General features: G+C 30.5%; 1 protein-coding gene across 1 annotated transcript in view; it reads right to left on the reverse strand.

Moving 5' to 3' along the window:
• Positions 1 to 908: 908 nt before the first annotated feature.
• LOC139481413 (uncharacterized) overlaps positions 909 to 19551 on the reverse strand; it is a 42639-nt gene continuing 23996 nt past the window's right edge. The window contains exons 8-9 of the mRNA XM_071264736.1: positions 2689 to 2949; positions 909 to 1794 (exon numbers count right to left, since the gene is read on the reverse strand). Coding sequence (XP_071120837.1) covers positions 1421 to 1794; positions 2689 to 2949 — 635 coding nt within the window. The 3' untranslated portion in view covers positions 909 to 1420. The remainder of the gene's footprint in view (positions 1795 to 2688; positions 2950 to 19551) is intronic.

Raw genomic sequence — 19551 nt, forward strand, 5'->3', positions numbered from 1 at the left:
TTTTGCTGGTTTTTTTGAACGAACGGATGGATAAACGGAAATGCCAACTTACAGATATATTAAAAAAAAGATAATGACGAAGACGACGATTAACAATGTTTAATATCAAAAAGAAGATGAAGAACTATCGAAAAGACACCTAATGACCCATAAATTAAAAATAATAGGCCACTTTACGGCCTTCAACAATAAACAAAGCACAGACCGCATAGTCAGATATAAAAATGACAATTGTAAGACAATTGAAACGAGAAATTTAACGGCCAAATTCATGTAAAAAATATGAACGAAAAACAGATATGTAACACATCAACAAACGACAACTACTGAATTACAGGCTCCTGACTTTGAACAGGCACATACATACAGAGTTCGGCGGGGTTAAACATTTAGTCGGATCCCAACCCTCCCATAACCTGTGACAGTGGTCTAACAGTACAACACAAGAACGAACTATAAACATCAGTTGAAAAAGGCTTAACCCATTAGATGGATACAAATAGAAATACCTCTGTTAACTCTTTTTCAAAAATCAATTTCGTAAAATTTATACTATCATTTGAGACATTTGCTTACGTTTCAAATACTAAAGCGCACTTATCAATCATGCTAAATGTAAATGTGGTATTTGAAAGAGGTTATTGTTCAGTTTGATGTAGGATTGGGTCTAAATCACAAAAAGTTTAACAAATTACGAGAATACAAGTAACATTTTATATTATTACGTATGAAGCTTTTTTCAGAATTCTCCTTCATTAGAAATGCCCAAACTAACATTTTTAATATGGTACGTCTGAATTGCTTTCAATAATTCTCTTTAATCATAAATAACGCTCAAATCATAAGAAAAAGAGGACCAATATTGTTTATTTTTTGAATACATGAGAGTTATTATAGTCCGACAGGACTAACAAATAGTATCCGAATTCACTTATTGTCAACAAGGAGTAGGAACCTTAATATTTTCGAAATGTACCAGTAAGAATTAATGAATGTTAAAAATCATGTCAGACTAAAAACACCACTGAGCTGACGATAACCTTTGCGCTTTGGATTAAACAGCAGCGGTGCTAGAAATGGCAAACATATATATTATCAATAAGTGGCTGACAATAAGCAGAAGTAGTCATAAAGCTATACAGTAATATTCAGTCGCGAATACAACTGATAATGACCTGCTCATTTGCTTGGTTTAAACACTGTGCTCTTTTTTTTATTTACTCTCTTGGTTGGTTTAATAATGACAATTTGTAAATCACACAGAATAGTATTACACATTTTCATGTAAATACAGTAAATGACTGTTTTTTCTCCATTTCATCACAATTATATTTCATTGAAGTAAGTGATTGTGGAAAAAAGGTGGATATTCTTGTACACATCTATTACACAATATACACAGAAGGCGAATTTGTTATTTTTAGTGTTGCCTTAAATGTGTTATCAATTTATTTGCTATAGAAGAAAAATCCAATGCCACAATGGTTAAAATGACGATAAGTAAAGTAATCACACCAACATAACCGACCCGTGCTGCTGATGGTCTGTCGTCGTTAGCACATGTCAACTTCCGAATGGTTGATGATAAAGATTTTTTATTGACTTTCAATGGCTCAATAATTCTCTCGTAAAATTCAGCAAACGTTTCATTTTCAGAAATACTGCACCAGCACAAGCACACATTACGTGTCGCTCTACTGTTATTATAAGTGACAACATTATAGGTCACTCCATTACTATAAGATGTGTCTTCGATTAACAATGTGCTCATTGCTACCTGTGCTGTAGTTCTACCTGAGAAAAAAAAACCAAACGTATCAGTGATTTTTAATGCAAACCATACAACTTCCAATGAACTTATTTCTAATATAATTGATAACTCACTATATGGATACATTCTTATTCTATTTATGTTCAGTATGGATGATGCAGAGTCTACAATAATTAGTTATATTGTGTTGATTATCAAGCAATCTAATCCTAGCATCCGATCTAATGTGAAACTATCTACCATGGGTTCATTTTGATCAGGCTCATACAATGATTCATAGAATGAATTTCATAACGGTGTGGACATGGATACCTGATATTTAAATAATATCGTGTCGATCACTGGCTGTCGACAACAAAGCCGTCACGCAATTACAATATGTCGTGGGCCCCTAAATGGGGATATACATAATTACTATTTAAGACATTTATTCACAAAATATTTTTTCTGCGTGCAAGTTTATAGGAATTTGTTTTGAAAATATCTATATACTGACAGCAAATTTTTTTTGTAATACCACAAATTAATCAAGAGAACAAAGTATCAAAAATTCTTTTCTGTAAATCTGTGAAAAATTAAGTAGTATGTAAGTTAGTTCTGTAGATTGAAAAACGAATGGTCGAATTACAGCGATTTAATTTAGAAATGTACTTTTCACATTACTATGTTGTGTTTCAGTATCTATTTATAAATTAAATATGTTCAAAATACAATTTTATAATAGAGTAATTAAACGAGTACTCCCATATTATAGGTAAGTATTACACTTTTACTGTTATGATGAAAAAATAACCGGAACATTATCTGGTGTTACTATTCACCAGTTGAGTCTGTGTACATGATTTAATATTCAGATTTTTTGTGAACATATCATTGAATTCCTGGATTTATATTGACACTGCTTTTGAAATATTTACCTAAAGTTGATGAAATTTCATCAGTTAAAATTGATACTGATGACCCTGTTGGATTAGATATAGCATTTCCAGTATTTGTTGTTGATAATTCTGTCCCTGCAGATGATTGAGTTCCAATGGTGTTCCTAGTACTACTTGGAAGAAAAGATGTCCGTCCCTGCGCAAACGTTGTTACCTTATCGTATAACATCGTTGTAAATGTAAGCTTTGATGTTAATTTATCATCGTCTCTTTGCATCACAGACGTTGAGGTTATACTATCTGAATTTTTGAATTAAGCAAAAAATGTACTGATTTCGTATAAACGCTAAAGTAAGTTTGAAAGTAACATGAAAATCAATTTTCATATTACAACTAGTTCGTTTAAAAGATTATTACAAAATTTCCACTTGTATTGCTTCGGTTTGTTTCATTCCGCTTGGTATCTTTTTTTATTTTCTATTACGTACTTCGAACTTAATCCTTGCGTGTGCAATGTATGTAGAGGTCATTATTCAAGAGAATCGTTTCAAGAATTGTCCCAATCATAATTAACATCTTAAATTCATCAACATGCTTTGATCAGTAATTTAAAAAAAAACAAAAAAGGTGATGATATATGTATATTTTAATAGTATAAGAGATGAGAAAGATACTATAGGGACATTTCTACTGACAATTAAAAAATACACTGACAACATAATGGAAAAAAAACCAAAAGACAAACAACAGTTTACAAAACCATAGAAAACTAAATACTGAGCAACACGAACACCACTAAAAACCGGGGGACTTCACAGATCCGAATGGATAAGCAGATTCTGTCTCAAATGTAGCACCAATCGGGTTGCTTAGTATTCATTTGTTTATATCAATATAATTAGGGTGAAACGTGTATCTGCTTTAAAGGGAAACTTCGCAAAAAAATCAAAAATTGATATTATGTCCATTCTGTATAGAAATGCTCAAATTTATAGATATTAAAGTTTTATTCCGCTAGATAAGAGATCACCATCGATTTTAAATTTAGAGTATCAATTCTCTGCGTTCCGCCATTTTGTCGTCTTCCCCGATTAAAAATCACGATGTGTCTATAAACCACAAAGGACCAAAACTACAGTAACCGATGTAGTCGTAATTACGTGTCGATATCTTGTCAATCGTACGGTTGTTTTATCTGACAAACAAACTTGATACGGAAAATGTTCTTATTTTTTTTAAATAACCATAGTCTGTTATTTTTAAACTGTTAATATTGGAATTAGTTAAAAAGTCAAAGTTTAAATCATAAAAAAGTGTTTCGTGAAAACTGTTTTCGTAAATCTAATTCGTTTATAATTCTTTAAAGTAATAAATTTTATTCAAATAAATTCGGATCTGCCCTCATCTGATCACCAGCATGACTAAAGGTATTACTCCCAAAGGTATTGTGAGGGGTGTGAGGTGACACGTCCAGGTATTCAAGCGATTTCCTGTCGGGCTTTCAAGTTCATGCATCGTTTCACTTCTGTAAGTATTGATCAGTGTACACGGCCGGTAACTTATAACTCTCCATTTTGAACTATCAGGTGTATAATATACATCTCTGTCTTGCGTGTCCGAAAGTGATATGATATACTAGTCATTACTAAACTCAAACGCTTGTTTATAAATAACATTACTGGTGTAAAGAATATTATTTATAAAAATATAAATAATACCAAAAAAAAAAAGATTTGATGAAATAAAAATCTATTTACATTTTTTTCCAAGGTTTAATTTGGGAAAATGTAATATATAATCGTTGTCAATAGTAAAGGACAGATTGGAACATACCAGAAATATTGATTTAAAAAATAATGTACGCACTTGTCGACGATTCGTTTTTACGCCTGGATAGAAAGTTACGGAGCTATATCGCAATTTAGAATATATACATGTATACATTGAACATAAGAAAGAAACATACATTTTGTGTAAATTGGGGTAACAGTTTTGTAAATAGACTAGTCCACGCATGCCAACAGTATGTAATCATCGATATCGATAGACTATTGTATACCAAAAGAAGAAGAAGAAGACGACCAATTTGATTCAAATACAGGTCGATATAATAACTTGCTTCGGTTCATCGAAGTTATGAACATAGTAAAATCACAAATTTATATACCAATTAGATCGTTCTCCATGCCAATAAAGGAAGAAATTCGACATCATCACAATTGTTCCGACTTTCATGTAAAACATAAGCAACTGGACGTACACTAATAAACCCCAAGGGATGTGAATATTTTCTAGGAAAACTTTTGAGTATTAAAGTTTCAAATTGATTTCGGGATTTATTTTCTTTCTTGATATTCAATGACAGCAATTTAAAGAATAAACTGCTTTAGGGGTATTCTTGCCAGCTGAACAGACTTATAATTACATTCAAAAATAGGGAAATTAAGATGACATTAAATTCGTTGTCTTTTTTTTTTAAACATCGTTGGTCAAATAGCTAAAGTATTATTCGTTGTGAGAAGAAGACTATTTTAATAAGGACGCTCCCGATTATGAATAAATTTGGTTGACGTTTTTCACACTATATCTATTCGTAATTTTTCGATTCCATTCCAAGAGGATTCTTAAATTTCCTGTCAATTTTTTAAAACATCTTTTTTTCAAATAGCTGAAGTATTCATGCGTTGTGAGATTTAAAATATTTTGACGAGAACATTAATTCTTAAATAGGTAAATAAAGATCGCTTTGGATGGACTAAATTATATAATTGCAATCTGTTTGAAATATTAAAGGTTGGCGATTTTAATTTAAAAAAAGTACAATTTTTAGTTCATACACTCGTGTTTAGAAGGCTATTTTTATTTATAAATTTATTCAATTAAAATAATTCAGTATTTTATCGTTACAAAACTAATCAGAAGTCATAATTCATTTAAAAGTGAGCTTATGCAAAAATATATAAAAATATACAACAGCTATCCAGTTATTGTGCGACCTTATTTCTCCCGTAAATTCATTTTAATTCTTTTTCTTACATTTCTGTGTCTGAAACTATAACTGACTCCCGTATATCATTCATACGAAATGTTGTTCACACCTGAAATGCTGAACCGTGACGCCTAGGTGTCACTGAATGAAGATCAAAAGATTAGAATTGCATAATGCTTATCTTTTAATTACCTTGAGTTTAACTACGCATTCAACATTCACTAAGTGTCACAAATTAAGTACCGGTCTTTGTAAGAATCATGCAGGTTCCTGTTGATAGGCGATTCATGACCCATCTTCAAATGTCTTTATATTTTGTTTATGAGGAGGGTATGGTATGAAAATAAGTTTCATGTATTAATTTTTTTCTTTTGAACCTTGGTTGCCATGGAAACCATCCTTACAAAATGTTGCCTAAATACGTTCATAAGTAGCCTTTGAAAATTGAAATATAAGGGGTTTTAAAGTCCCATAGAAATAAAGTTAATCAATACAATAAATATGTATATTTACAGTATTGACAAACAAAATCCCTAACTATACAAAAACGTTAAAATTTTGAATTTACTAAATAGTTTGTTTCCATAGCAACCATTTAAAAATGTGTTAAAATTCGAAAATGAAAAATTTCAAAAACTCCTAAATTTTAAATCTGTTTATCTCCCAAGACCAACAATACCATGAAATGTCATTGACAAATTTTGAAAGACCACATTCTATATATTGATAAAATAAAAAGAAAGTCGTGTGTTTTATTTTTCTTTAAAAAAATAATTTTAGTCAAAAATTGTCAATTTTCACCAAAATTCAGATTACCAAACAGATGAATACTGAAACATTTTGAACTGAAAAAGCTAAAACATTCCATTTATACGTGCATTTCTGACACAAATTTGGTAATTATAAATGAGAATATATGACTGATAGAGATATTTTGGTAGAGAAGGAATTTTTTTCTCTCAGGGCATGGTGCCACACCCCCCCTTTTTTTCAAAATTCAAAAAATTATTAAAAATTTAAAAGATGGAATTCAATTGTGAACATTTTGAGCATTAAAACATGAAATTTCTTCAAAGGGTGAGCGCAATAATAGAAACCCCCTACAACATTTTTATATGACCCCAAAAAAATTTTGGGATCGTATAATGGTATGATGTCGTCGTCTGCGTCGTCTACGTCGTCGTCGCCCGAAGACACATTGGTTTTCGGATAATAACTTTAGTTTAAGTGAATAGATCTTCATGAAACTTTTTAAGAAGGTTCAATACCACAAAAGGAAGGTTGGGATTGATTTTTGGGATGATGGTCCCAACCGATTAGGAATTAGGGGCCCAAAGGGGCCCAAAACAAGCATTTTTTTAGTTTCAGGATAATAACTTGTGTAGAAGTATTTCAATTGCTCTGAAATCATATCGCAATGTTTAAAACCACAAGTAGAAGGTTTGGATTCATTTTAGGGGTAATGGGGCCAAAGTTTAGGAATTAAGGGCCAAAAAGGGGTCAAAACAAGCATTTTTCTAGTTTCAAGACAATAACTTATGTGTAATTGTATGGATCTCTCTGAAATTGTACTACAATGTTCAATACTGCAATTGAAAGCCTGGGATTGAGTTTAAGGGTTATTGCTCCAAGGGGGTTTAAAAAAATTGGGGGGGGGGGGATTTTTTGTTTACGATTTTTGAAGGGTTTCCTTTTTTTTCAAAATTTTTCAAATTTCGAATTTTGAAAAGTTTCAAGAAGAAATCTTCAATTGCACAGTATTGTGCAATAGATTTGTTAGATCTTTGACCACATTAATTTTGTGACAAAAACCTATATTATTTCAAAAATTTGATCACAATCCAAATTCAGACAGAATCAAGCTTGAATATTGTGACCAAATTTGCCCTAACTGTTCAGGGTTCAACCACTGGGGTCGTATAAAGCTGCGCCCTGCAGAGCACCTGGTTATATATTAAGATCTTTTTTTAGATATGGGGAATGTGTCAAAGAGACAACAAACAAAGCAATCAACAGAAAATAGCCGAAAGGCTGAAAACTGAATGAAGGATAGCTGCGTCCCTAATTACACTTGTTTTGTGCAAATTGAAATTTAAAATCTGTAAGTGCTATTTCATGGTCTTTAAAATTCACTCTGTCCTAGTTTCATAAATTTTGCATCAATGATTATTTGTGTCTTTCAATATATATCAATGAGTGGCTTAACAATTCCATTTAAATGTTCTTTGTATCTGTCGTTTTTTCTTCAAAAGCAAAAAAATGCATTTTACCCCTATGTTCCATTTTAGCCATAGTGGCTAAGTTTCTTGAAGTACAAGGAAATAAAATACAAAGTTTATACAAGATACTCCCAAGTTGGGCCGAAATCGATTTAGCATATTCAGAAGAAGACTTTTTTTAAATGAAGGAAACTAGATGAACAAATTGTGAAAAAATTCTTTAAAGGGCTATAACTCCACAGGATTCAATTGACAATTTTGGTCATATAAACTTATTTGTAGATCTTACTTTGCTGAAAGTTGTGCTGTTTACAGTTTATCTTTGTCATTAATAATATTTAAGATAATAACCAAAAACTGCAAAATTTCCGTACAATTAACAATTTAGTGGCCTCAACCCAACAATGGGTTGTTAGATTTATCTGAAAATTTGCTCTCAAGGCTTTAGTGTTTGAGATATAAGCTACACACTGCATGTTACCCCTATGTTCTATTTTTACCCATGGCGGCCATGTTTTTTTACAAAATTGAAAATAAAACACAAACTTTATTCTAGATATCCTAAGGATCATTTAGTTTAAGTTTTAGTTTCAGGTGAGCTAAAAAAAACTACGTCCGTCCTATTAGAAATAAACTGAAAATTAAAAATTAAAAACTTGTACCATCGAGAGCGCTAACGAGGCCACTTTCCATAAATTTTAATATTTTTAAGGGTCATAACTCTTTAAAAAAAGTCCATTGTCCATCATTATAGAACTTAATTTCGAATTTTTTATTTATAAAAATACTATTTTTGATAAAACAAAAATAAAAAAATATTTTATTTTTTTGTCTTAAAACTGTGATAAGAAAATAACACTCTGTAAAGATTAGACCAATGGACAGTTTTAAGCTTGGTACAGTGTATCCAATTTCATTATCTATGGAAAATACATTGCCTTGTATCGTTTCTTTTGTGGACTAGTATACTATTGCGCAGAGTCAGATTATGTACACATAATGGCTGTTACTATTTACCTCCAATGTAAATCGACATGTACATCAAAACCTTTATGCAAACACTTATTTGTCACTATGTCAATTTAACTGGGTTAAAATTGAAATTGAAGAAGAAATACAGAACCTTTCTTTCTATTCTAATATATAATAAATTAATCTAACTTATGTAAAAGATTTGAAATACATGCGGAATGTGTCCATTGGACACAGATGATGCTCCCGCTTGCATATCATAAAAGTTATAAACGGACATAACTGAAGAATAGTAAAAGTGACACTTACCAATTGTGTACTAACTTTTATGGTGATAAGTATTGTGTAAAAGTTTCATAACATTTTGTTGAGGCACACTAAAGAAAGAAATACAAAAAATTCAGCAACTTTTTTCCTCTATAAAGAGGCATTGCATAGAACAGTGAAAGTGACACCACCAAAATTCAAAGTTGATCTGTATATGGTGGTTTTAAGCAATGTGTATAATTTTAATAACATCTGGTAAAGACAAACTAAAGTTAGAGAACATAAACGGAAAATTCAGCAATTTTTCTATCTGTAAAGGGGCATAACTCTTGGACGGTTTAAGTGACACCACCAAAATTCAAACTAAGTCTGTGTTTTATGGTAATAAGCAATGTGATTAAGTTTCATAACATTTGGTTGAGGCAAACTAAAGATAGAGAACAGAAACCAACTTTGGGACGTACTGAAGGACGGACAAGGGTAAACCTTAATACCCCCTCCGCCACTGCGGGGGCATAAAAATGTGTAAATATAACAATTGATTAAATTAGGCAAAATTCAATGAATGGTCATTGCACATGGTTGTCATAAAGGTTTGAGAATCAAAACAGTATATAATAGTTAGGACCAGCAAATTGTCCTCAAGGCCACAAGGAAAATATGTTTTGAGAACCATAAAAAAAATCGATTATTCTGCCGTATACAAATAATAATCAGTTAGGTTTTTAAAAATAATAATGATAGACAAGCTGTCCTTTTCCACCATATACAATAGAAACATTGACAAATTCTTGCACAATTTAATGTAGATCGTTGGTATATTTTTCCTCAGATAGAACATGTAGAATTTGTATGCCCCCACCGTAGCAAAGGGGGCATTAAGTTGTACCCTTGTCCGGAAGTACGTCCGTTCCAGAGTTATACCATTATATAAATGGAAAAAAGTGCTGACATTTTTGTTTCCGTTCTCTAACTTAAGTTCATGAAGTTTGCCACAACCAAATGTTTTGAAAATTATACACAATGCTTATTTCCATAAAATTCAGAACAGTTAGAATGTTATTGGTTTAACATGTACTGTCAATAAGTTATGCCCCTTATAAATTGGAAAAAATGCTGAATTTTCCGTTTCCGTTCTCTCTTTTTCGTCTGTCTGACATAGTTCATCTTACACTGACCTCATTTTCTTAGAACATTGATAATGTAAAGTTAATATGATACTTGTATTAAAATCTTTACATAACACTTACAGAGTTTCAAAAGTAATGCAATGATAAATAAAACCAACCAGACATTTCAGGGTGGACCTTCTTGCTTAACAGATCTTAGTCTAGGTTTAAAGTTTTTAAAGCATTAATCTGTTTCAAAAACCAACAATGAGTTGCATTAAATTGTTCCTGTAACTTTTTTATAGCCATTTTGAAAGACAAAGTATCCTGAGCTATTTTTTTTAAAAGGTTCATTAAGATTTGTTTTTCTAGATAATCATGTTATGCTCATTGTTGAAGGATATACGGTGACCTGTGGTTGTTTATTTCTATGTCTTTGCTCTCTGGTGGAGAGTTAATTGTCTCATTGACAATTACAACACATCGTCTTATTTTCATACATAGACTTACTAGTAATTAAGTTTTGGATTCAACATTATTCTTTTTCACTGACAGCATCAGTCTTAGATACTACAACGGGTTATGCGTATTACCAATTTTTTTTTAAACTTCTGAGAAATCCTACATATAAGATTGAAGGGAGGGGGTACATATGATGCCCTCAACTTTAGAAGTTGTGTTATGCTTAAATTCTTAAAATACTTAGTTCACAAGTAAACTAAATGAGATACCACGTTTTTTTTCAACAAATTTTATAATGAACCATACCCAGAGTGATGATTTTTCATTTTGTACAAGTCTATCTTCATTTACTATATATTTTTGTTTAAAATTAACAAATGCGTGTCAGAATTGCACATATAAATGGAATATTTTAGCTTTTTAAGTTACTAAATGTTTGATTATTCATCTGATTGTTAATCTGAATTTTGGTGAAAATTGACAATTTTTGACTAAAATTTTTTTTTTAAAGAAAAAAAAAACGCACGACTTTCTTTTTATTTTATGAATATATAGAATGTGGTCTTTCAAAATTTGTCAATGACATTTCATTGTATTGTTGGTCTTGGGAGATGAACAGATTTAAAATTTAGGAGTTTTAGAAATTTTTCATTTTTGAAATTTAACACATTTTTAAATGGTTGCTATGGAAACAAACTATTTAGTAAATTCACAATTTTAATGTTTTTGTATAGTTTGGGGTTTTGTTTGTCAATACTGTAAATATACATATTGTTTGCATTGATTACCAATATTTCTATGGGACTTTAAATTCCGTTATTTTATATTTTCAAAAAGGGTCTTTTTTCACATATTCAAGCAAAATGTTGATTTGATGGTTACCATGGCATCGGGCATAATACAGGGAAAATAAAGACAGAATTTTACTCATCTACCAAAGTTCTTATGATATAGGGCAAAAAAAATTACTTCTGTGACATGTCATGAATCACCTTCTGCATGATTTTTACAAAGACAGGTACTTAATACACATTTAATTTCCACAGTACAAGCAAGTGAAAATGTTTTCTGGAATGAAGCAAAAAGTTCTGAATACAAACATGTATTTTTTAATACACTATCGATCGTGTCAGTTTCATATGTTTGTTTAAAGTATTTGAAGAAAAAAAATCATAAAAATGTTCTATTGTATTATTTACTTTAATTACTAGAATTCGTATAAAAAATCCACACATGAATCCTACAATCTAATTTAAAAAGTTGCATGGCTATCACTTACTTTTCGTTGGTTAATAGCTACACCAAAAGTCGTCGATGCTCTTTAAATAGCGTAATTAGATGGTTAACGAACAAGACTTAAATGAGATTAATTTCACTCCCGGCATGCTCAAAGACTTAAACTACGTCACATAAGTCAGGATGTTTGATAAAATAAAATTAATAATTCCCAATTTTCTTCTTTATTACTTTTCATATCGAAATAAAACTTGGTGTATATGTTTTTTATGGTATTATGAACATAATAAGATGAAAAGTGAAAAATCGCGAATTATCCCTTTAATCTGGACATGCATATAGTATTTGCCAATAGACCGAAAGGAAACGGTATCATCCTGTATTGCCTACACTTAATTGCAGGTTTATACAAACATAATTTTTGTTTTTGTTTTAACAATTAAAATTGATTATCTGTATTTTATCTTATAATATAATACACATTCTATTACTGGTTACTATTTTAAGGGAAATGTGTAAAATGAATCTAACGAAATATGTTCAATTTCAGATAATATCTTATAAATTTGCACGGAAAATACATTTGTTTGACAAATATTTCAACAACATTAATATAAAACTTTAATTTAAAAAAAAGATCAACAAAAGATTAAGTTTTTTGGTGTAGTTCTGAAGAATAATGCAGCTCAAATAAAATAAAAACACATTTTTTTTTATGTTTACTTTTTTTGAAATTTCATTATACCAATGGAATAAAAAACTTTAAACTTCAATAATAAGAAAGCTAAATTCTTATAGCAAATAGTAAGTTATTTTTTACTCATTTTGCAGATGTTTGACTTACAACTGTTGAGAAACCAATGAAGCTGACATTTGTTGACTAACAAACAGAGTTGTGAGTTGACAAATTTCGTTTTTATGGAAACACTATTTGACTGAAGACCCGGCACCACCAACCACCTGGAAGGATGACACAATAATACGAAAAAAGAGACTTCATGCCAAGTCCATAATATACAAGATCATCGAACTATTCAAGAAAACCTAAGCATTGATAAAGGTGTACCAGTCAAAGAGACGTGTTAAGGAACAAGGGGCCTTCCTCACTTATTGAGATTAATAAATGAAAAATACGTTATATACTTTCAATAGTATCACTTTAAACGTTGGCCTAAAAGTCCCCTTCTTTTTTAAAAATCATTGATTCCCCATATGATTATGTAGCAAGAGGAGCTCATCCACCAAAAGTACGCCAAAACCGAGCAATATACACAAAACTTCATCTACTCAAGGACAGATACTAACATGGACTTATCAACGTTAAAGACTACTCTGACACAGTATAATACCATAATACATATTGTATTCCATATCAATTCATCATTATAGATACCAGGATTTAATTTTTTTTATTTACGCCAGACGCGCGTTTTGCCTTCAATAGACTCATCACTGATGCTCGAATCCAAAAAGTTTAAAAGGTGAAATAAGTTTTGAAAAGTATTGAGGACCATAATTCCTAAAGGTTTTGCCAAATACGGATAATTTAATCTATTCGTGAGATAGAAAAGCCTTAATTAAACAATTCAAAGTTTTGTAAAAAGTTAATTTATATCAATGACATGTCATGTCAGCATGCATATATCTTACATAATGAAAGTTACCTGAATAGACAGAAATTCAAGATTAAGTGTAGAAGAAACAATACAATTATATGATCATTAAACCCTTTTGTCTTTTTGTCTAATTACATTTTGTAACTCATAGATAATTTGTTTAATCAAATGTATATGTAGGTAAACAAGAAGCCAACAAAAGATAACACCAATCGGTCTCTAAAAAGATCTTATAAAGTCATCAAAATGGGGATATACATAATAACTATTTAAGACATTCATTCACAAAATATTTGTTCTGCTTGCAAGTTTATAGGAATTGTTTTTGAATATATCTATATACTGACAGTGAATTCTTTTTGTAATACCACAAAGTAATCAAGAGAACAACATGGTTTTCTGTAAATCCGTGAAAAATTAAGTAGTATGCAAGTCAGTTCTGTAGATTGAAAGACGAATGGTCGAATGACAGCGATATAATTTAGAAATGTACTTTTGACATTACTATTTTGTGTTTCAGTATCTATCCATAAATTGAATATGTTCAAAATACAATTTTATAATAGAGTAATTAAACGAGTACACCCATTTTATAGGTAAGTATTACACTTTTACTGTTACGTTGACAAAATAACCTGTACATTATCTGGTGTTACTATTGACCAGTTGAGTCTGTGTACATGATTTAATATTGAGATGTTTTGTGAACATATCATTGAATTCATGGATTTATATTGACACTGCTTTTGATATAATTACCTAAAGTTGATGAAATTTCATCAGTTGAAATTGATACTGATGACCCTGTTGGATTAGATATAGCATTTCCAGTATTTTTTGTTGATAATTCTGTCCCTGCAGATGATTGAGTACCAATGGTGTTCCTAGTACTACTGGGAAGAAAAGATGTCCGTCCCTGCGAAAACGTTGTTACCTTATCGTATATCGTTGTAAATGTAAGCTTTAATGTTGATTTATCATCTTCTCTTTGCATCACAGACGTTGAGGTTATACTATCTGAATTTTTAAATTAAGCAAAAAATGTACTGATTTCGTATAAACGCTATAGTAAGTTAGAAAGTAACATGAAAATCAATTTTCACATAACAACTAATTCGTTTAAAAGATTATTACAAAATTTCCACTTCTATTGCTTCGGTTTGTTTCATTCCGCTTGGTATCTTTTTTTTATTTTCTATCACGTACTTCGAACTTAATCCTTGCTTGTGCAATGTATGTAGAGGTCATTATTCAAGAGAATCGTTTCAGGAATTGTCACAATCATAATTAACATCTTAAATTCATCAACATGCTTTGATCAGTAATTTAAAAAAAACCAAAAAAGGTGATGATATATGTATATTTTAATAGTATAAGAGATGAGAAAGATACTATAGGGACATTTCTACTGACAATTAAAAAATACACTGACAACATAATGGAAAAAAACCAAAAGACAAACAACAGTTTACAAAACCATAGAAAACTAAATACTGAGCAACACGAACACCACTAAAAACAGGGGGACTTCACAGATCCGAATGGATAAGCAGAGCCTGTCTCACATGTAGCACCAAACAGGTTGCTTAGTATTCATTTGTTTATATCAATATAATTAGGGTGAAACGTGTATCTGCTTTAATCTGGACATGCATATAGTATTTGCCAATAGACCGAAAGGAAACGGTATCATCCTGAATTGCCTACACTTAATTGCAGGTTTATACAAACATAATTCTTGTTTTTGTTTTAACAATTAAAATTGATTATCTGTATTTTATCGTTATAATATAATACACATTTTAATACTGGTTACTATTTTAAGGGAAATGTGCAAAATGAATCTAACGAAATATGTTCAATTTCAGATAATATCTTATAAATTTGCACGGAAAATACATTTTTCTGACAAATATTTCAACAACATTAATACAAAACTTTAATTTAAAAAATAGATCAACAAAAGATTAAGTTTTTTGGTGTAGTTCTGAAGAATAATGCAGCTCAAATAAAAAAAAACACGTTTTTTTTCATGTTTACTTTTTTTGAAATTTCATTATACCAGTGGAATAAAAAACTTTAAACTTCAATAATAAGAAAGCTAAATTCTTAAAGAAAAAAGTAAGTTATTTCTTACTCATTTTGCAGATGTTTGGCTTACAACTGTTGAGAAACCAATGGAGCTGACATTTGTTGACTAACAAATAGAGTTGTGAGTTGACAAATTTCGTTTTTTATGGAAACACTATTTGACTGAAGACCCGGCACCACCAACCACCTGGAAGGATGACACAATAATACGAAAAAGAGACTTCATGCCAATTCCATAATATACAAGATCATCGAACTATTCAAGAAAACCTAAGCATTGATAAAGGTTTACCAGTCAAAGAGACGTGTTAAGGAACAAGGGGCCTTCCTCACTTATTGAGATTAATAAATGAAAAATACATTATATACTTTCAATAGTATCACTTTAAACGTTGGCCTAAAAGTCCCCTTCTTTTTTTAAAATCATAAATCCCCATATGATTATGTAGCAAGAGGAGCTCATCCACCAAAAGTACGCCAAAACCGAGCAATATACACAAAACTTCATCTACTCAAGGACAGATACTAACATGGACTTATCAACGTTAAAGACTACTCTGACACAGTATAATACCCTAATACATATTGTATTCCATATCAATTCATCATTATAGATACCAGGATTTAAATTTTTTTATTTACGCCAGACGCGCGTTTTGCCTTCAATAGACTCATCACTGATGCTCGAATCCAAAAAGTTTAAAAGGTAAAATAAAGTTTGAAAAGTATTGAGGACCATAATTCCTAAAGGTTTTGCCAAATACAGATAATTTAATCTATTCGTGAGATAGAAAAGCCTTAATTAAACAATTCAAAGTTTTGTAAAAAGTTAATTTATATCAATGATATGTCATGTCAGCATGCATATATCTTACATAATGAAAGTTACCTGAATAGATAGAAATTCAAGATTAAGTGTAGAAGAAACAATACATTTATATGATCATTAAACCCTTTTGTCTAATTACATTTTGTAACTCATAGATAATTTGTTTAATCAAATGTATATGTAGGTAAACAAGAAGCCAACAAAAGATAACACCAATCGATCTCTGAAAAGATCTTATAAAGTCATCAAAATGGGGATATACATAATAACTATTTAAGACATTCATTCAAAAAATATTGTTTCTGCGTGCAAGTTTATAGGAATTGTTTTTGAATATATCTATATACTGACAGCAAGTTCTTTTTGTAATACCGCAAAGTAATCAAGAGAACAACATTGTTTTCTGTAAATCCGTGAAAAATTAAGTAGTATGCAAGTCAGTTCTGTAGATTGAAAAACGAATGGTTGAATTACAGCGATTTAATTTAGAAATGTACTTTTGACATTACTATTTTGTGTTTCAGTATCTATCCATGAATTAAATATGTTCAAAATACAATTTTATAATAGAGTAATTAAACGAGTACTCCCATTTTATAGGTAAGTATTACACTTTTACTGTTATGTCGAAAAAATAACAGAACATTATCTGGTGTTACTATTCACCAGTTGAGTCTGTGTACATGATTTAATATTCAGATGTTTTGTGAACATATCATTGCATTAATGGATTTATATTGACACTGCTTTTGATATAATTACCTAAAGTTGATGAAATTTCATCAGTTGAAATTGATACTGATGACCCTGTTGGATTAGATATAGTATTTCCAGTATTTGTTGTTGATAATTCTTTCCCTGCAGATGATTGAGTTCCAATGGTGTTCCTAGTACTACTGGGAAGAAAAGATGTCCGTCCCTGCGCAAACGTTGTTACCTTATCGTATAACATCGTTGTAAATGTAAGCTTTGATGTTGATTTATCTTCGTCTCTTTGCATCACAGACGTTGAGGTTATAGTATCTGAATTTTTAAATTAAGCAAAAAATGTACTGATTTCGTATAAACGCTATAGTAAGTTTGAAAGTAACACGAAAATCAATTTTCACATAACAACTAGTTCGTTTAAAAGATTATTACAAAATTTCCACTTGTATTGCTTCGGTTTGTTTCATTCCGCTTGGTATCTTTTTTTATTTTCTATCACGTACTTTGAACTTAATCCTTGCTTGTGCAATGTATGTAGAGGTCATTATTCAATAGAATCGTTTCAAGAATTGTCACAATTATAATTAACATCTTAAATTCATCAACATGCTTTGATCAGTAATTTGAAAAGATAAACCAAAAAGGTGATGATATATGTTATTTTAAATAGTATAAGAGCTGAGAAAGATAATATAGGGACATTTCTACTGACAAGTAAATAATACACTGACAACATAATGGAAAAATAATCCAAAAGATAAACAACAGTCAACAAAACCATAGAAAACTAAAGACTGAGCAACACGAACACCACTAAACCCGGGGGACTTCACAGATCCGAATAGATTAGCAGATCTTTTCTTACATGTGGCACTAATCGGGTTGCTTAGTATTCATTTGTTGATATCAATATAATTGTGGTAAAACGTGTATCTGCTTTAATCTGGACATGCATAGAGTATTTGCCAATAGACCGAAAGGAAACGGTGTCATCCTGAATTGCCTACACTTAATTGCAGGTTTATACAAACATAATTTTTGTTTTTGTTTTAACAATGAAAATTGTTTATCTGTATTTTATCGTTATAATATAATACACATTTTAATACTGGTTACTATTTTAAGGGAAATGTGCAAAATGAATCTAACGAAATGTGTTCAATTTCAGATAATATCTTATAAATTTGCACGGAAAATACATTTTTTTGACAAATATTTCAACAACATTAATATAAAACTTTAATTTAAAAAATAGATCAACAAAAGATTAAGTGTTTTGGTATAGTTCTGAAGAATAGTGCAGCTCAAATAAAAAAAACACGTTTTTCTTGATGTTTACATTTTTTGAAATTTCATTACCAGTGGAATAAAAACTTAAAACTTCAATAATAAGAAAGCTAAATTCTTAAAGCATATAGTAAGTTATGTTTTACTCATTTTGCAGATGTTTGGCTTACAACTGTTGAGAAACCAATGAAGCTGACATTTGTTGACTAACAAACAGAGTTGTGAGTTGAAAAATTTCATTTTTTATGGAAACACTATTTGACTGAAGACCCGGCACCACCAACCACCTGGAAGGATGACACAATAATACGAAAAAGAGACTTCATGCCAACTCCATAATATACAAGATCATTGAACTATTCAAGAAAACCTAAGCATTGATAAAGGTTTACCAGTCAAAGAGACGTGTTAAGGAACAAGGAGCCTTCCTCACTTATTGAGATTAATAAATGAAAAATACGTTATATACTTTCAATAGTATCACTTTGAACGTTGGCCTAAAAGTCCCCTTCTTTTTTTAAAATCATAAATCCCCATATGATTATGTAGCAGGAGGAGCTCATCCACCAAAAGTACGCCAAAACCGAGCAATATACACAAAACTTCATCTACTCAAGGACAGATACTAACATGGACTTATCAACGTTAAAGGCTACTCTGACACAGTATAATACCCTAATACATATTGTATTCCGTATCAATTCATCATTATAGATACCAGGATTTAAATTTTTTATTTACGCCAGACGCGCGTTTTGCCTTCAATAGACTCATCACTGATGCTCGAATCCAAAAAGTTTAAAAGGTGAAATAAAGTTTGAAAAGTATTGAGGACCATAATTCCTAAAGGTTTTGCCAAATACAGATAATTTAATCTATTCGTGAGATAGAAAAGCCTTAATTAAACGATTCAAAGTTTTGCAAAAAGTCAATTTATATCAATGATATGTCATGTCAGCATGCATATATCTTACATAATGAAAGTTACCTGAATAGATAGATATTCAAGATTAAGTGTAGAAGAAACAATACAATTATATGATCATTAAACCCTTTTGTCTTTTTGTCTAATTACATTTTGTAACTCATAGATAATTTGTTTAATCAAATGTATATG

The sequence above is a fragment of the Mytilus edulis genome, chromosome 7 (genome assembly GCF_963676685.1).
Source record: "Mytilus edulis chromosome 7, xbMytEdul2.2, whole genome shotgun sequence".
NCBI classification, from domain to species: domain Eukaryota; kingdom Metazoa; phylum Mollusca; class Bivalvia; order Mytilida; family Mytilidae; genus Mytilus; species Mytilus edulis.